The following is a 27,672-nucleotide window of genomic DNA, read 5'->3' as shown; positions in this document are numbered from 1 at the left end:
GGTACTGGCAAGCATTTTGACCAGCTCGTCGTTTTAGCCAAGGGACTGACCAATATGCCAAAGGACTGCAAATGCCAGGGTACTGCCAGGCATATTGACCAGCTCGTCGGTTTAGCCAAGGGACTGACCAATATGCCAAAGGACTGCATATGCCAGGGTACTGGCAGGCATTTTGACCAGCTCGTCGTTTTAGCCAAGGGACTGACCAATATGCCAAAGGACTGCATATGCCAGGGTACTGGCAGGCATTTTGACCAGCTCGTCGTTTTAGCCAAGGGACTGACCAATATGCCAAAGGACTGCATATGCCAGGGTACTGCCAGGCATATTGACCAGCTCGTCGTTTTAGCCAAGGGACTGACCAATATGCCAAAGGACTGCATATGCCAGGGTACTGGCAGGCATATTGACCAGCTCGTCGGTTTAGCCAAGGGACTGACCAATATGCCAAAGGACTGCATATGCCAGGGTACTGGCAGGCATATTGACCAGCTCGTCGGTTTAGCCAAGGGACTGACCAATATGCCAAAGGACTGCATATGCCAGGGTACTGCCAGGCATATTGACCAGCTCGTCGGTTTAGCCAAGGGACTGACCAATATGCTAGTAAAGTTGTTAAATGATGCCACTGATGCCGCTGTTCTTTGTTGTTCTTTGGTGCTGCTCAATTATGCAGGCGGTGCTGCGTGATTATGCGCAGGATGCAGCTCAACAGTCGTCACGGAGCGGCTCATTTATGCTTCTTCTGATGCTCCACCATACCACTGTCTAAATTCAGTTATTTCTGCTGGTAGAGTTTAAACACGCTGTACTGCAGTTCATTAATGCCCCCGAAACTGCACAAACATGCTCTGCAGTACATATGAATTGGTGCCATAGTTACAGCAAAGTCATGTATTACACTGTGACGTATTGAAGCACATGGTACCACTTGATTACACTTCTTGGCGCAGTTCATTTAGCACCTGGCACTGCTAGGTCGTGGAATTACATGATGTCCTGTGTTTCAGGTAAATGTTGCGTCCGCTACTGTTTCATCATGCATTCTCCTTCAAATCATGTATGCCTTCTGGCCCTCATCACGTATGTCTTGTGCCGCATAGTACAGCTCAAATATGCCCCGCGGTACTGCTAAAGTATCCCCCCTACTACACATCAATAATGACAATGGCAATATTAATTATACAGGCATGTTCAACCCCCATGGACCCATGGAAAAGTTTAAACGTTCAGGGTGGGTTAGACCTGACCCACGGGATACTCGGTAGGATTTACTGCGAGAGGAACCCCAGCTGGGGTCTCAAGATGGGTGTAGGGTATTGCTGTCCGATCGTGAAGCCTGAGGCTCAAGGATGCTGTCCATCCTGCCAGTAGAAGGTCTTGGACCTTTCTAATGTGGATTTTGGCTGCCAAGAGCGGAACCCGTGTGAGCGCTCTGACTGTGAACTGTGTGCGGGAGACCTTGATGCAGGAAAGCAGGCATGACTGTGGAGGCCGAGGGCCTGCAGTGCCACATGTGGACGCATGCAGTGAATCCTATGCGGCTGCTCACATGTCCCGGGTCAAGGCCATGGGATGCAGCATGCCCCAGGTGCACTGCCAGCCGAAGTACTATGAGCCGCCACCTGATTGGGTTGGCCCACCACACCTCGCTGGCACAGAGGTGTTTATTGGCAAAATACATTAGAATATGTTTGTTTGTTTGTTTATTTATTTATATCGCGCACCTGACCTGGAGGTAATTGGGCGCTGGTGATAGGAAAAGTTACAGAGGCATAGAATAGACAATTGTGTGCATTAATACAGTTTGAACATACAAGTAAAGTTACAATGGTGAGTATATACAAGGTGAACATAATACATATTATACATTGGGTCAAAGCAGTCATGTGAGCCGATCACCTACTAGCTAGTGGTATCAGGAACTGTTATATTGTGTTTTATTTAATATCCAGGTGATAGCCTGACTTCTGAAATTGTTGAAGGTCTGAGAAATGAATCCCCCTTGTTGAACGTGTAGGAAAGAATGCATGAATGTTTTCTCATGGGTATCATGTAATAATGTCCCCATCCATCATGTCCCCATGCATAATGTCGCCTGGAAAAGCCATTGGTGACATTATGTATGGGGACATTATGCATGGGGACGTGTTGCAGGGGTGTCACCCTGCTCCTTTTGTAAAAGAATAATAATCATGGTCTTGTTCGGTGGCTCATCTGTGGTGTTGCCTGTGCAGGCGTTTAAGCAGTCACAATATGCATCACCAAATGGTTATGATGCCCAAAAGGGCAACTGCACTGTCATCCCATGCACTGAAATATGAGCGTCGTGTCAATGGGACCCCTCGTCAGTTGGAACAGGGGGAATGAGACGATTGGCGGAGGCAGGGTAAGTGAATTAAATATGACCTTTATTGTAACGAGCCCGCCCAGAGATGCCCTCTGCTTTCTTGCCTCTTTAACGGTCCCACACTGTCACGCGAGGTCCGAGTTCCAAGAATAACAAGGACAACGCGTGACAACTACGGGACCATGAGCCATGCATATAATTCTCTACATACGAACGTGCTGGAGACTTGGTCAAAGGGCGCCTCTCCTGCAAAGACCCTTGGCAGTATTAGCGGAGAGAGACAGGAACAGTCCCCCTGCGGTGCTCCAAGCACCCCGCTGCTTCAGGGTTGCCAGTCGAGGCAGCAGCACGACTGCAGGGTGGCCCTCCTGTTGTGGCCCTGAGCGCCGTGTGCGGGGAGAGAGGATCGTCCCCACCGCTGCGCTCCTGTAACGGCCTTGCCTACAAGGCCGCGTCTGCTCCGCTCCTACTTCCCCGTGGCAGGCTCGTCATGAGGATCCCATTCTCGTCACCACTGGGACGATTGGCGGGGGAAGGGAAGTGAATCAAATATGACCTTTATTGTAACGAGCCCGCCCGGAGACGCCCTCTGCTTTCTTGCCTCTACAACGGTCCCACACTGTCACACGAGGTCCGAGTTCCAAGAATAACAAGGACAACGCGTGACAACTACGGGACCATGAGCCATGCATATAATTCTCTACATACGAACGCGCTGGAGACTTGGTCATAGGGCGCCTCTCCTGCAAAGACCCTGGGCAGTATTAGCGGAGAGAGACAGGAACAGTCCCCCTGCGGTGCTCCAAGCACCCCGCTGCTTCAGGGTTGCCAGTCGAGGCAGCAGCACGACTGCAGGGTGGCCCTCCTGTTGTGGCCCTGAGCGCCGTGAGCGGGGAGAGAGGATCGTCCCCACCGCTGCGCTCCTGTAACGGCCTTGCCTACAAGGCCGCGTCTGCTCCGCTCCTTCTTCCCCGTGGCAGGCTCGTCATGAGGATCCCATTCTCGTCACCACTGGGACGATTGGCGGGGGAAGGGAAGTGAATCAAATATGACCTTTATTGTAACGAGCCCGCCCGGAGACGCCCTCTGCTTTCTTGCCTCTACAACGGTCCCACACTGTCACGCGAGGTCCGAGTTCCAAGAATAACAAGGACAACGCGTGACAACTACGGGACCATGAGCCATGCATATAATTCTCTACATACGAACGTGCTGGAGACTTGGTCATAGGGCGCCTCTCCTGCAAAGACCCTTGGCAGTATTAGCGGAGAGAGACAGGAACAGTCCCCCTGCGGTGCTCCAAGCACCCCGCTGCTTCAGGGTTGCCAGTCGAGGCAGCAGCACGACTGCAGGGTGGCACTCCTGTTGTGGCCCTGAGCGCCGTGAGCGGGGAGAGAGGATCGTCCCCACCGCTGCGCTCCTGTAACGGCCCTGCCTACAAGGCCGCGTCTGCTCCGCTCCTTCTTCCCCGTGGCAGGCTCGTCATGAGGATCCCATTCTCGTCACCACTGGGACGATTGGCGGGGGAAGGGAAGTGAATCAAATATGACCTTTATTGTAACGAGCCCGCCCGGAGACGCCCTCTGCTTTCTTGCCTCTACAACGGTCCCACACTGTCACGCGAGGTCCGAGTTCCAAGAATAACAAGGACAACGCGTGACAAATACGGGACCAGGAGCCATGCATATAATTCACTACAGGGAACTGACCAAATCACTTGCAAAATTCAGCTGCAAAATTCAAAACTGAAAAGAAGAACGGGAGGACGGATGTAAAACACATGTGTGTAGAGAACCTTATTTTACAAAATGCACCTAGAAAATACTCAACTGAAAAAAGAGGAGAAAGTGAAAAAACTGTGGAATCAGAAGGGGAAATGCACATACAAAGTTCACATACAAATGTGGACAACTACTTGCATCCCAGTGCCACCAAGAAACGTAAACGTCTTACAGTGGTAAAATATGTAATTTCGCCAAAAATATCCAAAACTACAAAAAGTAAAGAGGAAACATAAGAAAGCAACAGAGAACATTCACCTACAAAATTCAAAACTGAAAAATGAACATTATCCCTTCCAGGTGTTCATTTTCTCTGCTGCTTCTGCTTTTTAACTTTCTCCTCTTGTACTTTGTTCAGTTTTGCATTTTGTAGGTGAATGTTGTACTATCGTTTTCTCTTCTTATGTCTTAAGTTTGTCATCCTGTACTTTTGTTTGGTGGGCTGCTCTCCGCCCACACATTGTTTGATTCTAAAGTGCCCCACTATGCCCTATTATCCAATTAATAATACTGTAACCTAGACTGTAACTAAGTCTAAACCCAACTACTCTCTTGCCCTAACTACACAAATTCCCTCCCCAGGTTATGCATAGGTAGAGCTCCCTCAAGCTCCTCCTCTTCAACCGTCAACTGCGATTTCCTGAGTTTCTAAATGTTCACTGTTGAGAGAAATACAAGCGTAACGCCCCTTTAAAACAAACCCAAAAGCAACTCACTGGGCCCACCCTTGAGCTTCTCCTGGTGGCTGGGATTGACCAAGCCATCCCTCATCAGGCATTCCTATTCGATGAATACCTCTTTTCAGCCCCTGTTTATCAGATCAGGTGCCCATAACACGGGATCAGGGCCTGAAGAGGCCCCAAGGAAACCTTCTCAGATGCATGAAAACCCCGCCAAAAACGCAATAATCAACTTAAAATTATAGGCTATGTTGCTGAAAAACAACGCCAAGGTCACTTGCCTTTCCCTGGATCGAGGTTTGAACCCAGTGGAACTAAACCTTAGGAGAAACCTGAAAAATCTCAGGGTTTGAGCTTTACACAAAGCCTCTTACCATGCCGACTGCCGTGTGGGTCAGGTGAGCTGACATTTGAGCCCTCACATGCTCTCTATTGCCACTTTATTCTGCATTTTGCTGCTGGGCAATCTTGCCCTTGCTGTAGGCAAAGTGAGACCTACAGATCAGCTGCACTGTGCCCAGTGGCATGTCCCAATCATGTCCCATTGTAATGCTCATTTATACCCCATGGAATTGATCAAGTATTCTCCCATTGCATCTCGAGGATACCCTTCATGCAGCTCAGTTAGTTATGTGGTCCAATTCAGTGATGTCCTTTTTGCAGTTTAATAATACCCATGGGGCAGATCAGTTATGCCATCTGGCGCTGATCAACACACCCCGGTACATCTCAGCTGTCCATCATTAAAATGTGAAGCCTGTAACATTTTGAACTAAACCTGAGCAGTCTTTTGATACATTTCTTTTGTATAGCCCAGTGTAGATTTTAGAAAGAATGAAACCTCAGTAAGAAATATTGTCCCCACCCCAAAAGTGCCAATCCATCCCAAAATGGCAAATCACGTGCCTTCTACCTGGGAGCACAAGCGAACACCTGATATGTTGCAGCCTCATTTGGCATCATTATTGAGGTGTATCTTGGGGCACTAAGCACAGAAATATGAGGAGTGACATCTGTCTATACTCTGTCACTTAGGGCAACTTTATTCTCAGTTATGCACAAGGTGCATGCAAATCAGTTATGCCCGTGATGCTTTGCAGTTATGCCCCAAGTGCAGGTCTCAAGGAAATTGTGCGTCTGAGGTTGATCAGCTCTGCCCTGTGATGCAGCTCATTAAAGCCATCTGATGCAGGTTTTTATTGTTATTTTATTTTATTATTTAAAGTGCGGACCTAGCTCGAGAGCAGTGGGGCGCTGTGCAAGGGTTGCGTAGCCAGTGTTTGGGCTGGCTTCTGTTATGAGTTGCGCAGTACTGTTAGTTGCGTTCTCTGCGTCCACTGGGATTAGCCCATGGTCAGGTGCTGTTGAAAGAGCACTTTTTACCCAGCGTCATTACCTTTCGTTTGCAGCCCTAAAGTTGGTGCCATATGAAGACCCCCTGTGGTCTTTGCCCCCAAGACTATGCGCCCCCTCGTAGTTTGGAGTGTTTTCTGTTAAAATATGGTGTATTGTGAAATTTACTTTTAAGACATCAGATCTTTGTTTTCATTCAGGAAACATCTATGTTTTTCAGTAATTATATAAAAAAGTTTCTTTCAATTTTCACATGCACTCAGCTAGTACATCAGCTGTATAATGTAGCAGCTGTAGCTACATGTCTGACATGTTAAACACTTTTCTGTAACAATTGCAACCTTAATGATGTTATTATATAGACACCTGAGCAAAGCAACCTTCACAAGGTTCCTTTCTAATGAAGTAGTGCTTGAGTAGACTGCCAGGCTGAAACCCGCCTCTGCCCCTGTTCAGTGTGCCAGTTATCGCCCAACGCAGACCCTTCTAGGCCTGTTGCTGTTGCTTTAACTTCCAGGGGTAAGAGGCAGACTAAGCCATGTATGGCTCAGGGGCAACGCACTTATCTCAGGAGCCAGGCAACATGAGCCTGATACCCGGTACCGCGCCTAGAGGCTGCAGTCCGCCATGAAGCACGATATACATGATCAATTGTAGTCTTCCCTAAGGCTAGGTAATGGGAGGGCGCTCTGTTATCAGGTGGTGGGGCGCGTGGGTAGACGGCAGCGATGCATCTGCATGTGAGCCTCTTTGGGGGAGGGAGGGGGTAACCTGGTTGTATGCTCCTCTTGTCCACCACCCTTCTCTTCCATTTCTCCTCATCTCCACATCCCTTTGAAGCAAAGAATGTGTTATAAAGCTTTCAGTATGGATATTTCCTCACTATTAATACATGTTATATGTCACTTATTAAGTTATATTTAACTACTTTTTGATCTGCATTGGGACACAACTTTGCTAGAGACCCAGCAACGCTCAATACTGACTTTGTCTGGGCAAGGTGCAAGCCCGGCTGTACGATTATGTTGATGTTTTCACTTCTGAGTTTATGAGATAATATTAATCAGTTACTGTCTAAGAGTTGTGAAGTGAAATAAATGCACAGAATGTACAGATGTATATCATTTTCGTAGTGCTGATTAAGAAGTGAAATAGTCATATTTTGATTTGATTTTTATTTAAACGCCAAAGCGATGTACAGAGGTAAAAACGCTACAAAGAATGTAAAGCAAATTGAAAAGCACAGGTTAACCAGTAAGAAGGCAGGTCTTAATTTATGACCAGAAGACAGGAAACGAAGACAAAGATCAAGGAGAAAGGGGAAGCGCGTTCCAGTGTTTTGGGGCCAGGAGGGAAAAAGAAGGGAACCAGGAATTTGCATAAGGAGGACGAGGAACATTAAGAAGGAAACGGGGGACTGAGAACAAAGAGGACGTGATGGAACATAAAAAGACATAACAGAAGAAAGATAGGGAGGGGCAAGGCCGTGAAGGCTTTTGAAAACTAGACAAAGAAAGTTAAACAAAAGCCATGACTCAAAGGGGAGCCATCGGAGAGAGGCAAGAGCAGGGGCAGTAGAATTGCAGGAGTATAAAGCGAAAAGAAAGCAAACAGCTTAGGTATAGATAGAACGAAGAGGAGAGCAATGTACTGCAGAAAGACCTAGTAGAAGTGAAGAACAGTAAAAAGGAAGAAGAAGAAACAATAATTTTTGTAGCAGAAAATGAAAGAAATATCCCTGCCTACGAAATATTGAAACTCTGGAACCGTCAGGAGTGAGAGAGAACAGCATTATGAATAGAGAAATACAGAGATGAGTCGAGAATGACTCCAAGATCCAGGCAGAAAGAAAAATGGGAAGAGAAGAAGGAGGAAAGGAAATAGAGGGTAGGTTGTAGCAGGGAAGAAAAGAACTTCGGTATTGGAGGGATTTAAATGAAGAAAGTGAGTTGACATCCAAGACTGAATTGTCAAAAGACAAGAGTAGAATCTATGGAAAAAAAAAAAAGAAAAAAGCTGCATATCGTCAGTGTGCAGTTGATGGAATATACCAAAAGAAGAAATAATAGAGACAAGAGGGATCCCATAAAGAGAGAAAAGTAGGGAACCCAAGTCTGAGCCCTAGGACCCTGTACTGGAGAAGAAGAGTACCAGAGGTAAGACCAGCCCAAGGCACAGAGTAAGTGTAATTAATAAGGTAAGGGCTAAACCATTTTAGGACAGAACCACCAAAATCTAGACTAGAGAGAGTGCAAACAAGAAGAGAGTGATCAACGGTATGGAAATCGTCCGACAAATAAAGTAGGACCAGAAATAAGGGAAAGGGGAGACGTTTTAGTAGAATGTAAAGGGTGAAAACAGGACTGATAGACTGGAAAAAGAGAAGAATATTACAGCAGAGTTGAGAATAGACAAAACATTCTAAAAGTTTAGAGAAGAAAGGACAAAGCGAGATAGGGCGATAGGTAGAAAGGAGCAAAGGGTCAAGGAACAGTTTATTAAGGATCATAAGAATGGAGGCATGCTTGAATAAAGAAGGGAAGGTAGAAGACTGAATGGAGAGATTAATGAGCAGAGCAAGGTACGGAGAAAGGCAAGGGTCGACCATGGAGATAATAGAGGAAGAAAGAGGATCTGAAGGAGAGGTCGTAGGGTGAGCTTTGGAGAGGAAGAAAGAGATGTCAGAAGCAGTAAGGGGAAGGAAAGAGGAAGGCGGGGCTGCTCAATGGACAGGGAGAGGGGGAGACAAAGAAGAAGAGATGTTAGATGAACAGAGAAGAGTAACTGTAGAAGAAAAGTAAGAGGCAAGTTCAGGTGCAGAGTGGGATGATTAGAGGGACGAGTTAGGGGTAGCGGGAAATACAATTAAGGGCCAGAAACAGGCATCAGGGTAGGCCGAAAGAGAATCCAGAAGGTTAGTGTACACAAGTTCCTTGGCAAGAGGAGGGCCGCACCATAATCGGAAGTGCAGGGAAGAGAGGGTGAGAAGTTCAGAAGGGGATTGAGATTTCCACCAGCGGAGTACAACACACCGCAACGAGTGGTGTCAGGAATGAAGGGCAGGGATAAGGCAGGGTTGGCGAGGTTCACGTGAAGGTGAGAAGGTGGAAGAAGGATGAAGATACGGGTCCCTAGGTTCTGTAAGTGTCCACTGAGAAAAACGAAAGAACATTCAAAGAAGGAAGAGACGATGTTAGAGAAGAAACAAATATGGAAGTGTCCAAATACTGAAGGTCTCAACAAGAAAATGTGGATGAAGAAGGAGGGGGAGGGGACGGGAGGGAAGAGGAGGAATATATATATATATATATATATATATATATTTTTTTTTTAAATGTAATTCTGATTAAAATTCTATATTTCTCATTTTGGACATAGCTTTATTTAAAGAAATAAAATAAAAGATTATAGCTAAGTTTAAGAACACCTGGTTGTTGAAATACTATTGATATTAATGCTTGAGATCCTTTTATAATTTAAACGAAATTGCACTCTTATAAAAGAATAGAATTTAAAATCCACTTTTGGGTGCATTTTTCCAATTTTACTTGGTTGGAGAACCCCCAAATCCTACTTAGAGGGGGCGAGCTTACTTGCTACATGCACTCACAGGGTCTGATATAGGGTCACTTCTAAAAAGATGTCCGGGGGCACTTTCTGTTTTTGGTTCCAAGGCAACCCCTGGCAAACCGTCTTCCTGAGACACTAAGGAAATGGAGAGCTTCTTGAGAGCAGTCACATAGCCATCCACATGGTAGATCTGATGCTTCCAGCCCAGCCACCCCTACTGTGTGACAGCTGCCCACCTCAGTTGAATTTAATCCAGTGGACGAAAGTCAGTTCTGGACAATTTTGAACTGGTGCAGGGAATTGTGCATCAATTGACCCGTGCAAAGAAAATACTTTGCCGGTGGTCTGTGTAAACCTCAATGCAACGTTTCCCATGCCCTAGATGTGGCATGGTGCAATCATGCTGTTGCAGAAAGCATGACCTACCCACCCTCAACCACACTAACATAGAATCCATAATCAGCTGATAGGGGGTTTAATAGCATAAGAGGGCCCACCTGAACATAATAATCTATATTTAATTCGGTCTGTGGAAGTGTGTAGACAACGTGGGCTGCCCTAGACACCATCCTAACTCTCAATTCAACTGCCACAAACTGATCTCCGGGCAAAAGCTACAGGGGAAGCCCATGTTCAGCTCACAGTATCCAAGCACCTGAGCCAGCTTGACACATGACGAGGAGTAGATCCACCAAAAGAGCATTCAACTGAGGCTAAACCGTGAACTCCAATGTAATCAGGAGATCATGGGGGTCATTATAGGTTTGGCGGTGCAGTAAAAATGCTTCCAAATCTTTTACTTGCACTTTTACCGCATGGCCAAACCACACGTTTGCTGGTAGGTGTCACTGATTTACCTCCAGCCAAAAGCTGGAGGTAAATCAGGCCCCTACTGGCAATATAATGCAGGTATTACTGGCACGGTATTACCAGTGCTGGTGCTAATGGAGTCCTATTGGACTGCATGGAATGGGGATTTGCCGCCCTTTGCACTGCCTGTAATATCCCGGTAACACTGGGATATCAGGCGGCAGCAACGGTCGGTCAGTTTGCCGGTATCTCGCCGGAATTACCGGCGGGATACCGGCACACCTCTAATTAACCCTAATGACTGCGAGATTGAAGGATAATTGTTAGGCTTCGAGCGCGCATCTTAGTCTTCAGAATTCGGTAAGAAGCGTGAACCATATGTCAGAAGTAATGCAAAGATGTGGAAGACGTGTTGTAAAAGTATCCATATATGTTTTCAATGTGAATGTATCGTTTATATAATATGCATTTGAAAAGTGTTCTTCAGCCGTCACCAAATAATGGTCGGTTTAAAAAAATACTTAATGGGAACAAGTTGAAAGCAGACACTTTACAGGTAATGAGGGTTTACTGCTTTAAGTTTGTTTCCAATAAACAATTTGAGAATCCACACAAGAAGGATACTGGCCCACAGACACACAAGGTGGCCACTGGTGGTGGGCCACAGTGATATTATATTTCAGTGCTGGTGGTGGGTCACAGTGATTTTGAGCTATAGGCTTGGTGGTGGGTCACAGTGATGTTGGGTTGTAGGAGTGGCAGTGGGTAACAGTGATGTTGGGTCGTAGGAGTGGTGGTAGGTGTCAGTGATGGTGTGTTGTGGGGGTGTCGGTCGGTCACAGTGATGTTGTGCTGCGAGGGATTTGTTGGGTCACAGTGATGTTGGGTTGTAGGAGTGGCAGTGGGTCACAGTGATGTTGGGTCGTAGGAGTGGTGGTAGGTGTCAGTGATGGTGTGTTGTGGGGGTGTCGGTGGGTCACAGTGTTGTTATGCTGCAAGGGATTCGTTGGCTCACAGTGATGTTGGGTTGTAGGAGTGGCAGTGGGTCACAGTGATGTTGGGTCGTAGGGGTGGTGGTGGGTCGCAGTGATGGTGTGTTGTGGGGGTGTTGGTGGTTCACAGTGATGTTGTGCTGCGAGGGATTTGTTGGGTCACAGTGATGTTGGGTTGTAGGAGTGGCAGTGGGTCACAGTGATGTTGGGTCGTAGGAGTGGTGGTAGGTTGCAGTGATGGTGTGTTGTGGGGGTGTCGGTGGGTCACAGTGTTGTTATGCTGCAAGGGATTCGTTGGCTCACAGTGATGTTGGGTTGTAAGAGTGGCAGTGGGTCACAGTGATGTTGGGTCGTAGGGGTGGTGGTGGATCGCAGTGATGGTGTGTTGTGGGGGTGTCGGTGGTTCACAGTGATGTTGTGCTGTGAGGGATTTGTTGGGTCACAGTGATGTTGGGTTGTAGGAGTGGCAGTGGGTCACAGTGATGTTGCGTCGTAGGGGTGGTGGTGGGTCACAGTGATGGTGTGTTGTGGGAGTGATGGTAGGTTGCAGTGATGGTGTGTTGTGGGGGTGTCGGTGGGTCACAGTGTTGTTATGCTGCAAGGGATTCGTTGGCTCACAGTGATCTTGGGTTGTAGGAGTGGCAGTGGGTCACAGTGATGTTGGGTCGTAGGGGTGGTGGTGGGTCGCAGTGATGGTGTGTTGTGGGGGTGTCGGTGGTGCACAGTGATGTTGTGCTGCGAGGGATTTGTTGGGTCACAGTGATGTTGGGTTGTAGGAGTGGCAGTGGGTCACAGTGATGTTGGGTCGTAGGAGTGGTGGTAGGTTGCAGTGATGGTGTGTTGTGGGGGTGTCGGTGGGTCACAGTGTTGTTATGCTGCAAGGGATTCGTTGGCTCACAGTGATGTTGGGTTGTAGGAGTGGCAGTGGGTCACAGTGATGTTGGGTTGTAGGGGTGGTGGTGGGTCGCAGTGATGGTGTGTTGTGGGGGTGTCGGTGGTTCACAGTGATGTTGTGCTGCGAGGGATTTGTTGGGTCACAGTGATGTTGGGTTGTAGGAGTGGCAGTGGGTCACAGTGATGTTGGGTCGTAGGAGTGGTGGTAGGTGTCAGTGATGGTGTGTTGTGGGGGTGTCGGTGGGTCACAATGTTGTTATGCTGCAAGGGATTTGTTGGCTCACAGTGATGTTGGGTTGTAGGAGTGGCAGTGGGTCACAGTGATGTTGGGTTGTAGGGGTGGTGGTGGGTCACAGTGATGGTGTGTTGTGGGGGTGTCGGTGGTTCACAGTGATGTTGTGCTGCGAGGGATTTGTTGGGTCACAGTGATGTTGGGTTGTAGGAGTGGCAGTGGGTCACAGTGATGTTGGGTCGTAGGAGTGGTGGTAGGTTGCAGTGATGGTGTGTTGTGGGGGTGTCGGTGGGTCACAGTGTTGTTATGCTGCAAGGGATTCGTTGGCTCACAGTGATGTTGGGTTGTAAGAGTGGCAGTGGGTCACAGTGATGTTGGGTCGTAGGGGTGGTGGTGGATCGCAGTGATGGTGTGTTGTGGGGGTGTCGGTGGTTCACAGTGATGTTGTGCTGCGAGGGATTTGTTGGGTCACAGTGATGTTGGGTTGTAGGAGTGGCAGTGGGTCACAGTGATGTTGGGTCGTAGATGTGGTGGTGGGTCACAGTGATGGTGTGTTGTGGGAGTGGTGGTAGGTTGCAGTGATTGTGTGTTGTGGGGGTGTCGGTGGGTCACAGTGTTGTTATGTTGCAAGGGATTCGTTGGTTCACAGTGATATTGGGTTGTAGGAGTGGCAGTGGGTCACAGTGATGTTGGGTCGTAGGGGTGGTGGTGGGTCGCAGTGATGGTGTGTTGTGGGGGTGTCGGTGGTGCACAGTGATGTTGTGCTGCGAGGGATTTGTTGGGTCACAGTGATGTTGGGTTGTAGGAGTGGCAGTGGGTCACAGTGATGTTGGGTCGTAGGAGTGGTGGTAGGTGTCAGTGATGGTGTGTTGTGGGGGTGTCGGTGGGTCACAGTGTTGTTATGCTGCAAGGGATTCGTTGGCTCACAGTGATGTTGGGTTGAAGGAGTGGCAGTGGGTCACAGTGATGGGTTGTAGGGGTGGTGGTGGGTCGCAGTGATGGTGTGTTGTGGGAGTGGCGGTGGGCCACAGTGATGCTGTGCTGCAAGGGATTCGTTGGATAACAGTGATGTTGTGTTGTAGGAGTGGCAGTGGGCCACAGTGTTGTTATGCTGCAAGGGTTTTGTCGGGTCACAGTGATGTTAGGTTTTAGGGGTGGCAATAGGTCACAGTGATTTTGAGCTGTAGGGGTGAGAGTAAAGTGCTAGAAAACTGCTCCAACTTATCCATTCTCATATTCTTTCTCTGCAGCACCGGGAGGGCGGCGAGACCTGTGTGATGTTCCAAAAGACCCCAGGTTTCCTGATTGTTCTGGAAAAATGGAGGCAAGTAGTCACTTTTTGAATTCACCTGGGCTGAGTGAGAGAGTGGATTGGGTGGTATACAGCAGAGTGTGCACCTGTTTCTTGGGCTGTGTAGGTCTATTGCATGTAATATCATGCTCTCCCACCAATCTTAAGCCCATGGTGTGAACTGGGAAGCACCAACCAATACCATTGTGAGGTTGCCTTAAGGTGACCGTGCCAACAAAAAGAATCTTTAAAATGCCCCAATAGGCTGTTTCCTCTCAAAGGTTGACAGTGTAGTGCAAGTCAAATATAAATTATGGTTCTCAGCCCTGCCAGTATTTCAGCATTTAAATCCACTATGGACATTGCCATTCCTAGAAAGACCAGTCTGCTTTTGCCTCTCCACTTACCTGATGTAACAGGGTGGCCCCTTCCTGATTTATCAACTGTCTGCTCCCCCCTTAGACTAAGGCGAAATCCACAGGCCCGACCAAACCAGGACGCATGGCAGACTAAGTCCTAGCTACTGCATGGCAGAACACTTCACTAATTACCATGCAAAGAGATCATTTGATATTAACCCTAGCTCTTAGGGGCCTGCTCCTAGCATTGATGACCCCCTTTCCTGGAGTGTTCAGATTTTCCTGGTTGTATATCATGCTTTCTGGGGTGCCATTGCTTTCCTGTGATCTGTTGCCCCCCATTCTAACCAAGTTGCCTTCCGTCTTTGATAATTTTCTTCCGCTTGCAGTGGATGAGATCCAAGTGGACCTCCGACCCCTGCTATGCATTCTACGGTGTTGATGGCACAGAATGTTCCTTCCTCTTCTACCTCAGTGAAGTGGAGTGGTTTTGCCCGCCGCTACCCTGGAGGAACCAAACTCGAGCATCACCTATCATGAAGCCTCCTCCCAAGAAGCAGGTATTGCTTTCCGTGGTATGGTTACCGCCTTCCGTCCCTGCCTTTGATTTTGTGTTGAAATAATCCCTAACATTGTGGAACGAGTCACACTCTGGTTTCAAACCACCTGCGGCATACGATGTCCCTCAGTCTAATGTTGCCAAGATCATCCATTTTCAGTTGTCGAGCCGTAAATAGGAGGTCCAGGTGAGATCAAACTGTGATGCTCCGGGTGCTGTGTGCAAAGTGAAGCTTCATTGTTGCAAAGTAAATGCCACTTGTGTACTTAAACTTCCACTCACAGGTCATGCTGGTACAGGGAAGGGTTTGGAGAGAGGGAGTCTCCTATCCACTCCCCCCATCCCCCATAGTACATAATGGTACATGTCGTGAGTCCTCTCCTACATGGAACATCTTGGCAGAAGTCATACAGGCATAGAGCAGCTTAGGGAGCGAGAGATCCCACTGCCTGCAAGGTACACAGTTCCACAAGTCATATAGGTATGGGGCACGGCGAAGGAGGGGGACTTCCATACCTCATAAACCTTAAAATGTCAAGGGTCAGATAGGTACAGGATAAAATGAGGTGAGAGGGGGTTGCCTGTCCCATGTAACATCTAATGAGACACATCCCACACGTACATCAGGCACAAAGCACACTGGGGTTAGAGGGAGTACATTTCCGCCACAGTTCCCAAGTGACTAATTAGTCATCCATGTATGGGGCAAGGTCACGTGCTAGGAGCTGTTTACCCTAGAAGGTGCATAATGCACTGTAATAGATATTTTACTTCCACCGGCAATACCACAAATTGCACGGGTACAGTACACAGTGGCGCGGGCGGGATCGGTCAACTCCGATATTGTACAGCTCGTTTAGATTGATTACAAAGTGTATTACATTGATCCCAGCCACTGCACAGATGATATCATGGCATTTGGGCTTAGACCATCTCTCCTTGGGCTATCAACCGCCTGAGACTACATCACACACCAAGTGTAATTGGAGCCTAGAGCAAGATAACACGTGTTGTCAGATTATTTCTGAACTTGGGGTCAACGGCTCGGCAGTATCATGGCAGTTTGTTCCAGAGTGAGGGTGTCTGTGCGGAGGATGCACCACTTACTTGGAAGCAGGGACCAAGATCAATAAAGGTGTGGATGGACATAAAGATCTTATGGGTTAAGGGTGCGGTGTCGTGTCAAACAATGATGGGGGTCCACGCGTATTAAATTCTGTATAGGGAGAGAATCCTAGCAGCTGAGCCAGAGACAGCCTGTGCAGAGGAGGTAGTGCTTGTGGAACCCTCTATTTCATGCACAGGTGGGGCCTTGTGGGAGACCTCTACACTCTATGCCAGGGAAGACTCAGATCCTGATGCAAATGTAAAAACTGGCTCTTTGTGAAGTTGATTGGGGATACAATCAGAGCTTCAGCTCTATGTGTGGGGGAGTTAAACAAGGAACGACTTCCATGCATTCTGTTCCTTCGGCCAATGAGGTTTTCATTTTGTGAACAAACTGCACTGTGGCTTTCTATTTACGAATCATTTTACACGACATCATCTGACGAAGAAGTCTGTGGAACATTGTAAGCTAATGCTTTGTTCGATCTTTGCATATTATTTTCAGTTAGCCAACTAAAATGTATCAAAAACTGCATTTACATGATAAAAAGCCATACTGGTGGGTCGCATTTACTTTTCTTTTTTATTTGTAACATTAGAAATGTGCACATCAATGAATTATATTGGAGTTGATAGATTGGAGTGTTGAGTGTGAAGTGTAGTAATATTGTATGGGGGAGTTCAGGGTATGGGTATGTGTGTGTTCTGTCTCTCGTCTTGTTATGTTTCTGGAGTTGATAGATTGGAGTGTTGAGTGTGAAGTGTAGTAATATTGTATGGGGGAGTTCAGGGTATGGGTATGTGTGTGTTCTGTCTCTCGTCTTGTTATGTTTCTGGAGTTGATAGATTGGAGTGTTGAGTGTGAAGTGTAGTAATATTGTATGGGGGAGTTCAGGGTATGGGTATGTGTGTGTTCTGTCTCTCGTCTTGTTATGTTTCTGGAGTTGATAGATTGGAGTGTTGAGTGTGAAGTGTAGTAATATTGTATGGGGGAGTTCAGGGTATGGGTATGTGTGTGTTCTGTCTCTCGTCTTGTTATGTTTCTGGAGTTGATAGATTGGAGTGTTGAGTGTGAAGTGTAGTAATATTGTATGGGGGAGTTCAGGGTATGGGTATGTGTGTGTTCTGTCTCTCGTCTTGTTATGTTTCTGTCTTATGTGTGGTGTGGTGTCATACCATGATTATGTTCTGAATTTGGGTTTTGGTTGTTGGGTGATTTTTTTAGCTCTGTTGGATATATTATTTGGTCCTTTTTTGCAATTTTGGAATTGTTGATGATCCAAGACCTGTATATTGGTTATTGTTATATTTTGATCATTTGTTGAAAAACAAGAAATAAAGAGTTAAAAAACAAATGTGCACATCATACGGTAGATTTTCTCCAGCATGGTGGAGGAGAAATACATGGCCGTAGCAACCAATGTGGTGATGACAGGCAAATCACTGACTCAAATAGACATAGAAAAGCAAAGTCTTGATGGCTTGGGCAGGTCGGATCAAAAATCGACACAAAATGTTTAATAGGGATCTATTCCCAGGACCAGAACGTTTTGTGTCACTTGGAGCCTTACAATCTCGTACAACGGTGCTCCAGCAGGCAAAGCATTGCCATAGTCAAGTTTAGTCCCAATGATGTCCATAGCTATGGTAGAAGGACTCGAGTCAGGGATAAATGGATTTATCTGGCAAAGCCGATGACGATAATACGGACTGGAACTAACAGTGGCTGAGACCTGGGCATGCATATTCATTTCAGTATTGAGAGAGATGCCCAGGGATTTAGCTTTCCTCAGTATGGGGATGAAATCAGCATTTATAGACATGAAGTCATTGGAGATACCACCGCTCTTGACAGTATTAAGAAGTAATTTTGTATTTTGATCATTCAGGCAGAGCCAGTTGTTTCTCATCCATAAACCAATGACTTTGTGATGTTGTTAATATCATTAATGTCTCTAACAATGTCAGTAGTCAGTATTAACAACAGCTGGGTGTTAGGGAGAATTCTCAAAATGTGCTAATTTCCCTTACCTTTGGAGACCCCCAGCAACTTTGCTGGATTTCTAGGATTTTATTTTTCTACCTGGGAAGAGTGTGAGCCTTTTTTCCCACTCTTCCATGTATTTTGATGTGTGTTTTACTTTTGTGTTCTTTGGTTATGGAGTTTTAAAACAACTCCATGGGCATCATTTTTTCTGTGTGTCACACAGCACCTTCAGTGCAGTGGCACAGGGATGTCTTTCAGACTTCCCAAGGTTTAAACACCTTCTCTGGGACTGACTATTGTCTCCCAGAGCATGTAAAGTTAAATTGAATTTACTAGTCTCTTTCGATTTACTGACCCAGCACACACTATCTTCCTATAAAGTGCTGGAGAGGTAGCCTCACTTCCCCTGAGTCAAAACACTTGTGTAACAATCAAATGATACCCTTTCCTACTTTAAATGGCTAGCGGCAGTGGTTTAGATCAAACTACCGTGATGTTTCCCGACCACTAACAATGGTAGCTAAAAATCGGGTCAGCCATGTTTTTCAATATGGCACCCAAGACCTATCTGTAAAAACAGACTCCGGTCGACTTTTTTCACCATTTCTTTTAGGAAAGGTCCTTCTTGTGTTTTTCTCTGCGTGCCAAACCTGGTTTGGTCCCTTTGTTCATTGGCCTTTGGTGGGTTTCAGTGCTGAATCCCTCCTCTGGCGCCTGAGTGTCTGGGGTCGACAGGATGTGAGGGAGGTGCCCAAAACCCCCTGTGCTTAGTCTCCTAGGAGACCTGAATGCACTCTTGCATGATTGACCAGCTGGCTGTCAAGCAAGGACAGCCACCATGCAGTGTGAGTGATAGCCAGGCTAGAATGAATTGGGGAAAACTGGTTAAAAGCAGGTCTCAGGGACTTGGAAAGCAGAGTCGACCAATGGAACGAAAGAACCGAAGACGAGCTGAAGGAAGAGGACTGCTGCAACTCCTGGATGACCGGTGAAGCCCTGCTGCAGGTCCGAATTGCCTGAAACTCCATCAACAGAGAAGCCCTTCAAGGTTAACCTCTTCCCTTGAGTTTGGTGGGAACAACCAACTCGTAAGCCACCTGGACACCGTCCCCATATGGTTGAGTTTTCATCAGAGTGCTGTTGAAAACCGGATAGCCAGAAGGAAGGAAACCAGCTTGTGGATTTTAAGACACTCACACCTTAAACCGACCTCTTGCTAAGCTTTTGGCCTCATCCCTGGGCAGTGCAGGAACCTCCCAACATCCTCCTTCTTGTCCCCACGACTGAAGTTTAGGAACAGCAACATCTGCTTGAACTGCCAGGAACAACTGCCTCAGATACAGCTCTTCTTCAATACAAAGGTACTGTGCAAACGCGGTCCATAAATCCTTTCGGACATTGCAAAGGTTTGTGGAAGCTTTCTCAACTTCGAAGGCTTGTGCTTCCCTGAACATTTGTAAAACTTTATCCTAGCCAAATTCTTCTAAACTCTGTCGCAAAGACTTAACCATTATCTACCAAAACTGTGCTATCATATACAAAGACTCTGAACCGAACCATTGACTTTGGCTCAGGCCTATTGAGATGAATTGCTGGTTGTAGTTAACTGAACCTCTTTGCCCTGCCTATGCAAGTATTTGTTCTGTCTTTTCTTATAACCTTGTCTTTTTACCCCTTTTTAAAGTATCTGAAGTGCCATTTTGCTCCCACTTTAGGGGAGCTGAACTTGTTCATTTACATACCGGTTGTGTATTTGTGGTTTATTAGTGTGTGATATTGACCTGCTCTTGCTAGGGTAATGGTTTCTAACTGACTGTGTAAATAAATGTATATTCTTCTACCAAGAAACCTTGAATAAGTGTTTGTTTCAATCACTGTAATTGTTGGTCCTTTGTGTAACTTGTTCTACTGCTCACTTTACTCTTCAGATAAGTCTGGCTGCTCAGCCATCGCTAACACTTTACTCTGTAGTACAGGCTTGTACCTAAGGTGAAATTGTACTTACACTTGTGTGTAGTGTTCCCAAAGGGTACTGCACATGATTTTGCCTAACACTGGGTATCATCAGCATAGTTTGAAACTGGACCTCATTGCTGCGCAAGAGATAGTGGAGGGGTATGGAGAGGATTACAGGGATAACCTGCTCTGCTTAACGAGATACAATTTTGGAAATTCTGTAAAAGTAGATAAACACATATTCATCAGCACATGCATCTCTTCTGTTCTTCTTAAGGGTCCTGGCAGAACATTGATGCCAAGCACATATATTTTGCGTATTGCATGCATGTTTTCTCTTGGTATTAATGTTTTCCCACTTTTTTTTGTTTGTTTTCTGGGTCAATGTTGGAAACATCTATTGGTCATATAAACACAACTGCTCCTGAAACACTTTCCGATCATTATTCCAACAGCAACAGCAGCCCCGAGAGGCTGTTCAGAGGAAGATGAGCAGATTTGACAAACATGTTGTAATACATACAACATCAGGCTTTCCCCTAATCCCCTCCAATGTGATTCTTTCAAAACAGAGGTCACTGAACCAGCACATTTCTGTATATATGCACTATTATACAGTACAAGAGTATGACATGTTATACCACAATGTCCAACATCATGTCGTGGTTTTATGATTGAAAAGGTAAACTTGGCACCACCCCACAATTGTCCTAGAATCTATATTAGGAAACGCTCCAGAAGCCTGCACAGAAGTTACATCTGAACCACAACCGAGTCCAAAGGAAATAAAATACAGAACACCCCATCTTTCTTTGCCCACTTGGCCCATATGGATGTTTACCCACCCTGCACCTCAACCTCTAAACACATTGGTTGGTCCATATCCACTGCGCCTCCAGGCCGGAGTCTCATGTTTCATTTGCACCTCTACTCATTGCAGCCAGTGATACAAGCAGTGCTAGGCAGAGTGCTGGGTAGAGTCAATCCCTCTGCACCAAATAGGCCCCGTTCTCGCGGATCATTCAATGAGACAAGTCATACAGAGCCAACTATCTTCTATCAGACACAAGTCTGTGCAAGGAGATAACTACTCCAGAGCTTGTTGCAGTTATTGTGTTGAAGTGGCCAGAATTATTTGGCTAACATGTGCATAGGTCTCATGCTTGTCTTGTGTGTCGCCCTGGTGTCTCCGTCCAGGCAGCCTTCCGGCTCGATCTGACCCCCCTGCTGGACTTGCTTGGCAGCGGAAAGGATTCATTGATCTTCATGAAGAAACGGATCCGCCGCCTGGCAAGTCACTGGCTGCTGGCTGCACGCAGGCTGGAGGAGAGGCTAAAGGACACCAAGAAAGAGCAGATGCAGGTAAGTGCTGCACGTGCCTGGGGAGGGGGGGTTATTCCATTACTGTGCCTCGTTAACTGCGACCCCCGAAAATGTCAACTTTTTTTTATTTCCAGCCATGTTTCACCCCATATATATGTGGGGGGATGGGTATAGTATTTTACGAATGAAGGGGGGGGCTGCAGGGGGTCTCTCCCCGCATACATATGGGATGAAAAAGGGGTCAAAATATAAAAGGTTGACATTTTTGGGGGTCGCCATAAACACGGTGAGGTAATCACATAGATCCATGCCTGGACATCAAGAAGCAACAAGATCCCCATCGAAGAAGTCTTCTTAGACCTTGTCTTCTTTCTGTGTAAAATAACTCATACAATGTCATCCCCCAAACCTTTTTGAGATCCTACCAGTGAAGATAGTATGGGTCCCAGGGAAAATATGGGGTGTACCCTTCCTCAGCAATTCTCCCTGAGATCCCACCGTAGTGTTAGATGGGCCTTAGAGAAAATACAGCATCTGTGATTGTTTTAGAGGAGTGCACTCCTAAGTTATAAATCCAGGCTTATTCTTCCCCACGCATCATTGAGAAGCCAGTAGTGACACTTATGTATGCTCCAAAGAATATATTCAGCCCATTCCTCTCTGAGGCTCCATCAGTGAATAACTAGTGTGTCTGCTTGAGTCTGGGCTTCTTTCTAGCTCTCCACACTCCACTCTATTGCACTACATCCCCCCCCCCCGCCTCCCCATTTATCCCACCTTCAGTTCTCTTGTTTCACTTGCCTCCTGAATCCCTCTCCCTCCTTAAGCCTGTCTCACTTTTTCATTGCAGATTTTGGTGCACATTGGCTTCCTGACAGAGGAAGCGGGGGATGTATTCAGCCCCCGTGTCTTGAAGGGGGGTCCCTTGGGAGAGATGGTGCAGTGGGCCGACATCCTAGCGACACTTTTCATGCTCGGCCACAGCTTGAAGATCACTGTCTCCATGAAGGATCTACAGAGGTGAGTAACACTGGAAAAAATATTAATTAAAAACCCTACAATCCTTATCTTTCAACCATAGAACCTGGCTGGTTACCTAATAAATAAAATGGAGTATCACTCATGGGGCTTTGTGCGGGTTGACAGCGTTTTGGCCATTCTCTGCTGCAGGTATCTGTGCTGGATACCCGGCAAGAGCAGCCCAGTCTCTCTTTCATGCAGGGGCAATAAAAAGACTACTTTTCAGTTGGAAAACAATAGCATAGAGCTGGCAAGAGATAATCTTGTGAGTTACTATATATATTTAATATATATATATATATATATATATATATATATATATATATATATATATATATATATATATATATATATATATATATATATGTATATATATATCCTATAGAATGTAATGTAATGTAATGCAATCCAAATGTTAAGAGTCTGATCCAGCCATTTCCATGTTCCAAAATGCATGTATTCATGGTGTATCTATGCCTGATGTTGTCCTTTTGTAACTTGTGGTCAAAAGATCACTAGCTAATGCAACTGACATTATTTGTGTTATGTTATTTTGGGTTTATTTCATTTACAAAGCACAACATATATGAGCCAATAGTCTCTTGCCTCAAATATTGGTGGGAAAACGCTAAAAAAAAACATTACCTGGAAGAAGCAAAGAGAGCACCTATTCTAGGGTTTCCAGTTTTTGGCTAATGTTAAGAATGTTGTGTGTATATAGTGAAGAAGTGTAACACACAAGACTGAGGGCCAGGAACATAAACACACATCCACCCAAATGGAACTTGAGCCTAATCAAATATGATAAAGTCCCTTTATAGTCTAACCGGAAACTGATACCATCTTCGGATGGTTAGAATGCAATCTTAATCAGTTGCAAATTAGGGCAGGAAGTCTTCAGGGAAAAATGGACTGGCCGTGCCTCATCTTGGAAATAATACCCTGTCTTGGTCAAACCAGTCTTCTAACAAAATCCGAACCCATAATAACTGAGCAGGAAATTCTGTTAATAAAATGATTAGGTCTGCGCCATCTTGCAGTCACAAAATTCAATGAAACATTCAGAGCGGAAGTCAAGTCGAAATACGATATTGTGGTTAGCTAGCCAAACACCTGATGAACGCCCAATGCGCAGCCCCGGATGCCACAACGGATCCAGCCACAGCATGGACCACACCTAGTAGAACCAGATCCACATGTATCTGCAATTGTTAAGATCAAATGTAATCCACCTACGTCCTCGAGGTTCGAGATTGCAATCATGTTAAAATGCACGAACCTGCCCACAAAAAGATAGCAAGACAATCCAAGTCAACGAAGACACAATATGAACAGGTCTTGTACACTAAAGGCATGATCACTAGACTGGCAATGGCGGTAAAACATGTGGTATTGGATATTTTTCCCTTCTTCAAAACTCCAAGTTTATTTATGAAAACTCCTCACTTGCACGTGTTTGCGAAAGGTGATATTGCCACATGCGCCCCATCGCAAATCCAGGAATATGGCATTTCCTCATATAATCATATGAGATTCCAAAATGGGGAATAACTGAAGGGCCCCCTTGACTCTGAATCATGCGCACCCTTCATGTGGCTGCATGCAGTAACGGCAACCTCTGGAGGAAATACTGCCAAACTGACCATGAGTTACTTATTCCGATTCTCCAACCGAAGACGATAAATACATCCACCCAACTGCTCACGCTTCCCATCTGGTGGGGAATTCCAGTTTCCAGAAATATTACATGACGGAAAGGAGAGTCCTTAAAGGGAGGTTGCTTTTGACCATAATACAACAAGTGCAAACTCTCTTCTTCAGAGAGTGGCCAACTGATTCAACCTATCGGCATTGCGATATCCAGCAAGAAGACCTGAAGTGGGCTGGGTAACGGTCCCTCTTCTGTCTTGGAGCCCTATGAGGATAGGCAGATCCTCGATCACCTCTTAACTAGTGCATGTCCCTTCTGCATTCAGCAGTGGCCAATGTGTACAACCAACTCTAGCAGCCCCTGTACATTCAGGTGCCATGCATCTCTCACTCACTCATCTCTAATCTCTACCTACTTCAAAACTGGGGATCTCGATGTTTTCTTTCTCCAAAGATGTGGTTTCATTACCAGTTGTTTTAGCCTTGTGATGTTCAAAAGAATCTCCATGGTGCCCGACGGCAAATTAAACAGAACGTCTTCAGTGTCTGATTTCACATCCAAACGATGAAACATCTGACACATCCTTCCTACATCGACCAAGTAATTATGAAGCATGGGGCCAGAAGGCAACACTATTGGCATCCTCCAAGTCAAGGAAGACCTTGCTAAATTCGCCATCATGACCCCATCTTTCACTGATCTGCAACACAACGATAGGGATTGCATGTGAACAGGACCAGGCAGATGTCAGGGACATTTTGTAACCCTATCTCATCACCACTGCTATTGGCATACAGGGAGTTTCTCCATGGTCTGTGAACCCCACATTGGCATGATCATTTACACCCACCTCCAGATAAAAACTCTTCTTCCTGCGATTCAGGACGGTAGCATTGAAACTATGCAGCGCAGGTGAGAGCCTCTGCAATGAATAGTTCAGAGTCAGAAAGTGTGTGTGTCAGAATCCAGGTGACCGCTGCCCCTCTTCCTTAGAGTTCAGCAGAAACCTATGAGTTTAGAAGAGTTGAATGGATCCTGTACTCTGGCACTAGCTGCATGACATCATTGGACAAGCCATGTGACAGGAAGTTAATGTCCAATTTGAACTAATGCCAATTTGACCCACTCCCATTTGACCGCATCTTTTTGACCTAATTCGGTAGGTCAAATGGTACACTTTAATTTAAAAATAGTTGTGGGGTGGGCTAAGGAATTACATTGAGGTGGGAATGACTTAGGGGCATGTGTGGGGTCTCTCCCCACATTAGAGGGCATTGCGGGAGTACTCCATCCGCAGCAGGTCAAAATAAATGAGGTCAAAAAAGTTAGGTCAAATCGGCAGCAGGTTAGGTTTTATAGGTCAAACAACACACATCCGACAGGAAAGGTGCATTCTCAGTGAGAGCCATCTTGAAACAGAATAAAATACACAACTTCCCTAAAAGAAGTCTGCAGGGCAGACATCTTGTCCCAAAATTCCACCCAAACCTCCTTTCATAAATAAGGTACACTCGGGATCTTAATGGCATCAAAGTCCTACACCACTGCACTGGACCTGCTTACCCTGCTTACCCTGCTTACCCTGGACCTGATACATGTATCTGATCTGTTCCCACACCGAGCTGCCACACCTACCCTCAAGGTGGCGCTACACTGCCAATTCCTAGGAATTAAATGAAGCCAGATGGGACCTGTCCCCTTTAAAAGCCAAAGTTTGCACCTGGTTTTGGAAGTGGCTGATGGAGGTATGAGATTAAAATATGTGCGGCTTTGACATAATAAAATGCAGGAATCCTTACAAACAGAATCCCACTACATGCAAAATGCATAGATTGTATTGCAGATGGAAGAAATGCAAAAGAGAGAGTCCAATGAGATTTACCATGCTTCCCTCCTCTTCGTTGCAGCACTGCAATAGCTCCTTCCATTTTGGCCCTTTCAATTTAATATGAGATGATATGATGTGGCATTTATAACACACCTGTAAACAAGTGTTTCTATGCGTGACAAGACAAGGAGGGGGACATGAAGGGAGGACAAAATAACGATCTTACAAGGCCTTCTGTCATTCAGATCATGCAAGTGTGGGGAAGAGGGAAGGGGAGAAATGCCAAGGGAGAGGAGAAGGGGGAAGTGCAGTTAACTCACAAGTGCAGCCAGTGGGTGGCTCCTAAGTGCAGAGACAAGGGACTGTAGGGTTGCAGATAACGAGCCTTAAGTGCTGGGGAGCACAGTAGTGCAACTAGACATGCTGAATCCTGGGCCCGAGTTCAGAGGGTGACCATGTTTCTAGTGAGTGGAGCAGTCAGGCGCATCAGCAGGGGAGAGGAAGTGAGAAAGCGGAAGCGAAAATGAAGCTCTTGAGTTGCTTCCAGAACCGGAGATCGCTCTGCTGGTTGTTGAAAGAAGCAGGGATGCTGTTCCAGAGGTAGGCCCCAGCCGAGGAGATAGATCTGCCCCCAACTCTGTGCTTGGAGAAGCGTCTGACCCTCAGAGAGTTGGAGGTGGATGAGAGGAGAGCTCGAGAAGGAAGATGTTTTGGAAGAGAAAGTTGGAGATAGAGCGGTCCCAGGCCTAAGAAAGCCTTGTGGACAATGCAGAGGGTCTTGAACCTTATCCTTGCAGGCATGGGGAGCCAGTGAAGAGATTTCAGAGCTGGAGAGATACGATCCCTGGGATTGAGGCCAAGGACAAGTCTTGCAGTCCTTTTTTGGATACGTTGTAAAGGTCGAAGTGTAGAGGCAAGAAGATTTAGAAAGCAGCTGTGGCAATAGTCCAGCATAGAGAGGACCAGAGCTCTGGAGACAGTGATATTCTGTGGGAAAGTGAGAAAAAGAATACCTCTGAGCAGGTGCAGCTGATAGTTTGACTTCTTAGAGACTTCAGACATGTGAGGAGAAAAGTAGAGGATGGAGTCCAAGATGACACCAAGGTGCTTACCCTCACAGGGAGGATCAGGACGAGGGTCCAGAGAGAGCGGCCAGAGAGAGAGGAAAAGAGGGAGCTGATGTCCCAATGAGGGGAATATCAGTCTTACTGGCATTAAGGCAGAGATCATTGGTGGCACACCACTCATGAATTGTGGCCAGAGAGTCTGGTATGAGAGAGGAAGCAGAGGTGGCTGAGGGGAGCCTGGAAGAGAGCTGGGTGTCATCTGCATTGAAGGAGTAAGTAGCAATGTGTTGGGCAAGAGGTGCCAGGTAGTGGTTGAAGAGCCAGGGAGAGAGGTTAGACTCACGGGCATTGCACTGTAAGGCACCTAAGAAGTTATCATCAGCACTTACTATGGGACATGTTCCTGGAAATTTGTCTTATTGGTTGCTCAGTGCACAGAAGCTCTGAGCTCTTGAAGCCAATCTCCTTTTCTTTGTTAAAGCCAAAAGGGGCACCTCCCCAAACTGGATAGCCAAATGCAGTAACAAGGGGCAGGAGTCTCTTATCAGTGATATTCAATCTTCCCGTTGAGCTTAATCATTCGGAAATGGATGGCTTTGGGAATCAAGTTAGAGCAAATTGTGTATACCTGGCTACATGACCTCCCTAGCATCTTCAGTTTTGAGAACATCATTTCTCAAAGGTACTCATGAATGGAGGAATATGAGACGGTCTAAACCCCCCCTTAATGATTGAAATGCTTGATCATTGTTGTGTGGCCTCCCCCTCCTATGCAGTCTCTGCTCTGCCCCTGACATTGCAAACTAGATGCATGCTTTGACTTGTGATGCATTTATGTCTTGTCCAGGCAAGTTCTCGGTAG

General features: G+C 46.3%; 1 protein-coding gene across 1 annotated transcript in view; it reads left to right on the top strand.

The window, feature by feature from the left end:
• Positions 1 to 27,672, top strand: part of MGAT5B (alpha-1,6-mannosylglycoprotein 6-beta-N-acetylglucosaminyltransferase B) — a 1,313,368-nt gene that overhangs the window by 794,403 nt on the left and 491,293 nt on the right. Inside the window, exons 5-8 of the mRNA XM_069654653.1 lie at positions 13,913 to 13,986; positions 14,702 to 14,872; positions 21,119 to 21,283; positions 22,095 to 22,264. Coding sequence (XP_069510754.1) covers positions 13,913 to 13,986; positions 14,702 to 14,872; positions 21,119 to 21,283; positions 22,095 to 22,264 — 580 coding nt within the window. The remainder of the gene's footprint in view (positions 1 to 13,912; positions 13,987 to 14,701; positions 14,873 to 21,118; positions 21,284 to 22,094; positions 22,265 to 27,672) is intronic.

Source organism: Ambystoma mexicanum, chromosome 3q, assembly GCF_040938575.1.
Source record: "Ambystoma mexicanum isolate Mex_15411 chromosome 3q, UKY_AmexF1_1, whole genome shotgun sequence".
NCBI lineage: Eukaryota > Metazoa > Chordata > Amphibia > Caudata > Ambystomatidae > Ambystoma > Ambystoma mexicanum.
Note: the sequence above shows the minus strand (reverse complement) of the source record. Positions and strands in the feature narration are given on the sequence as shown.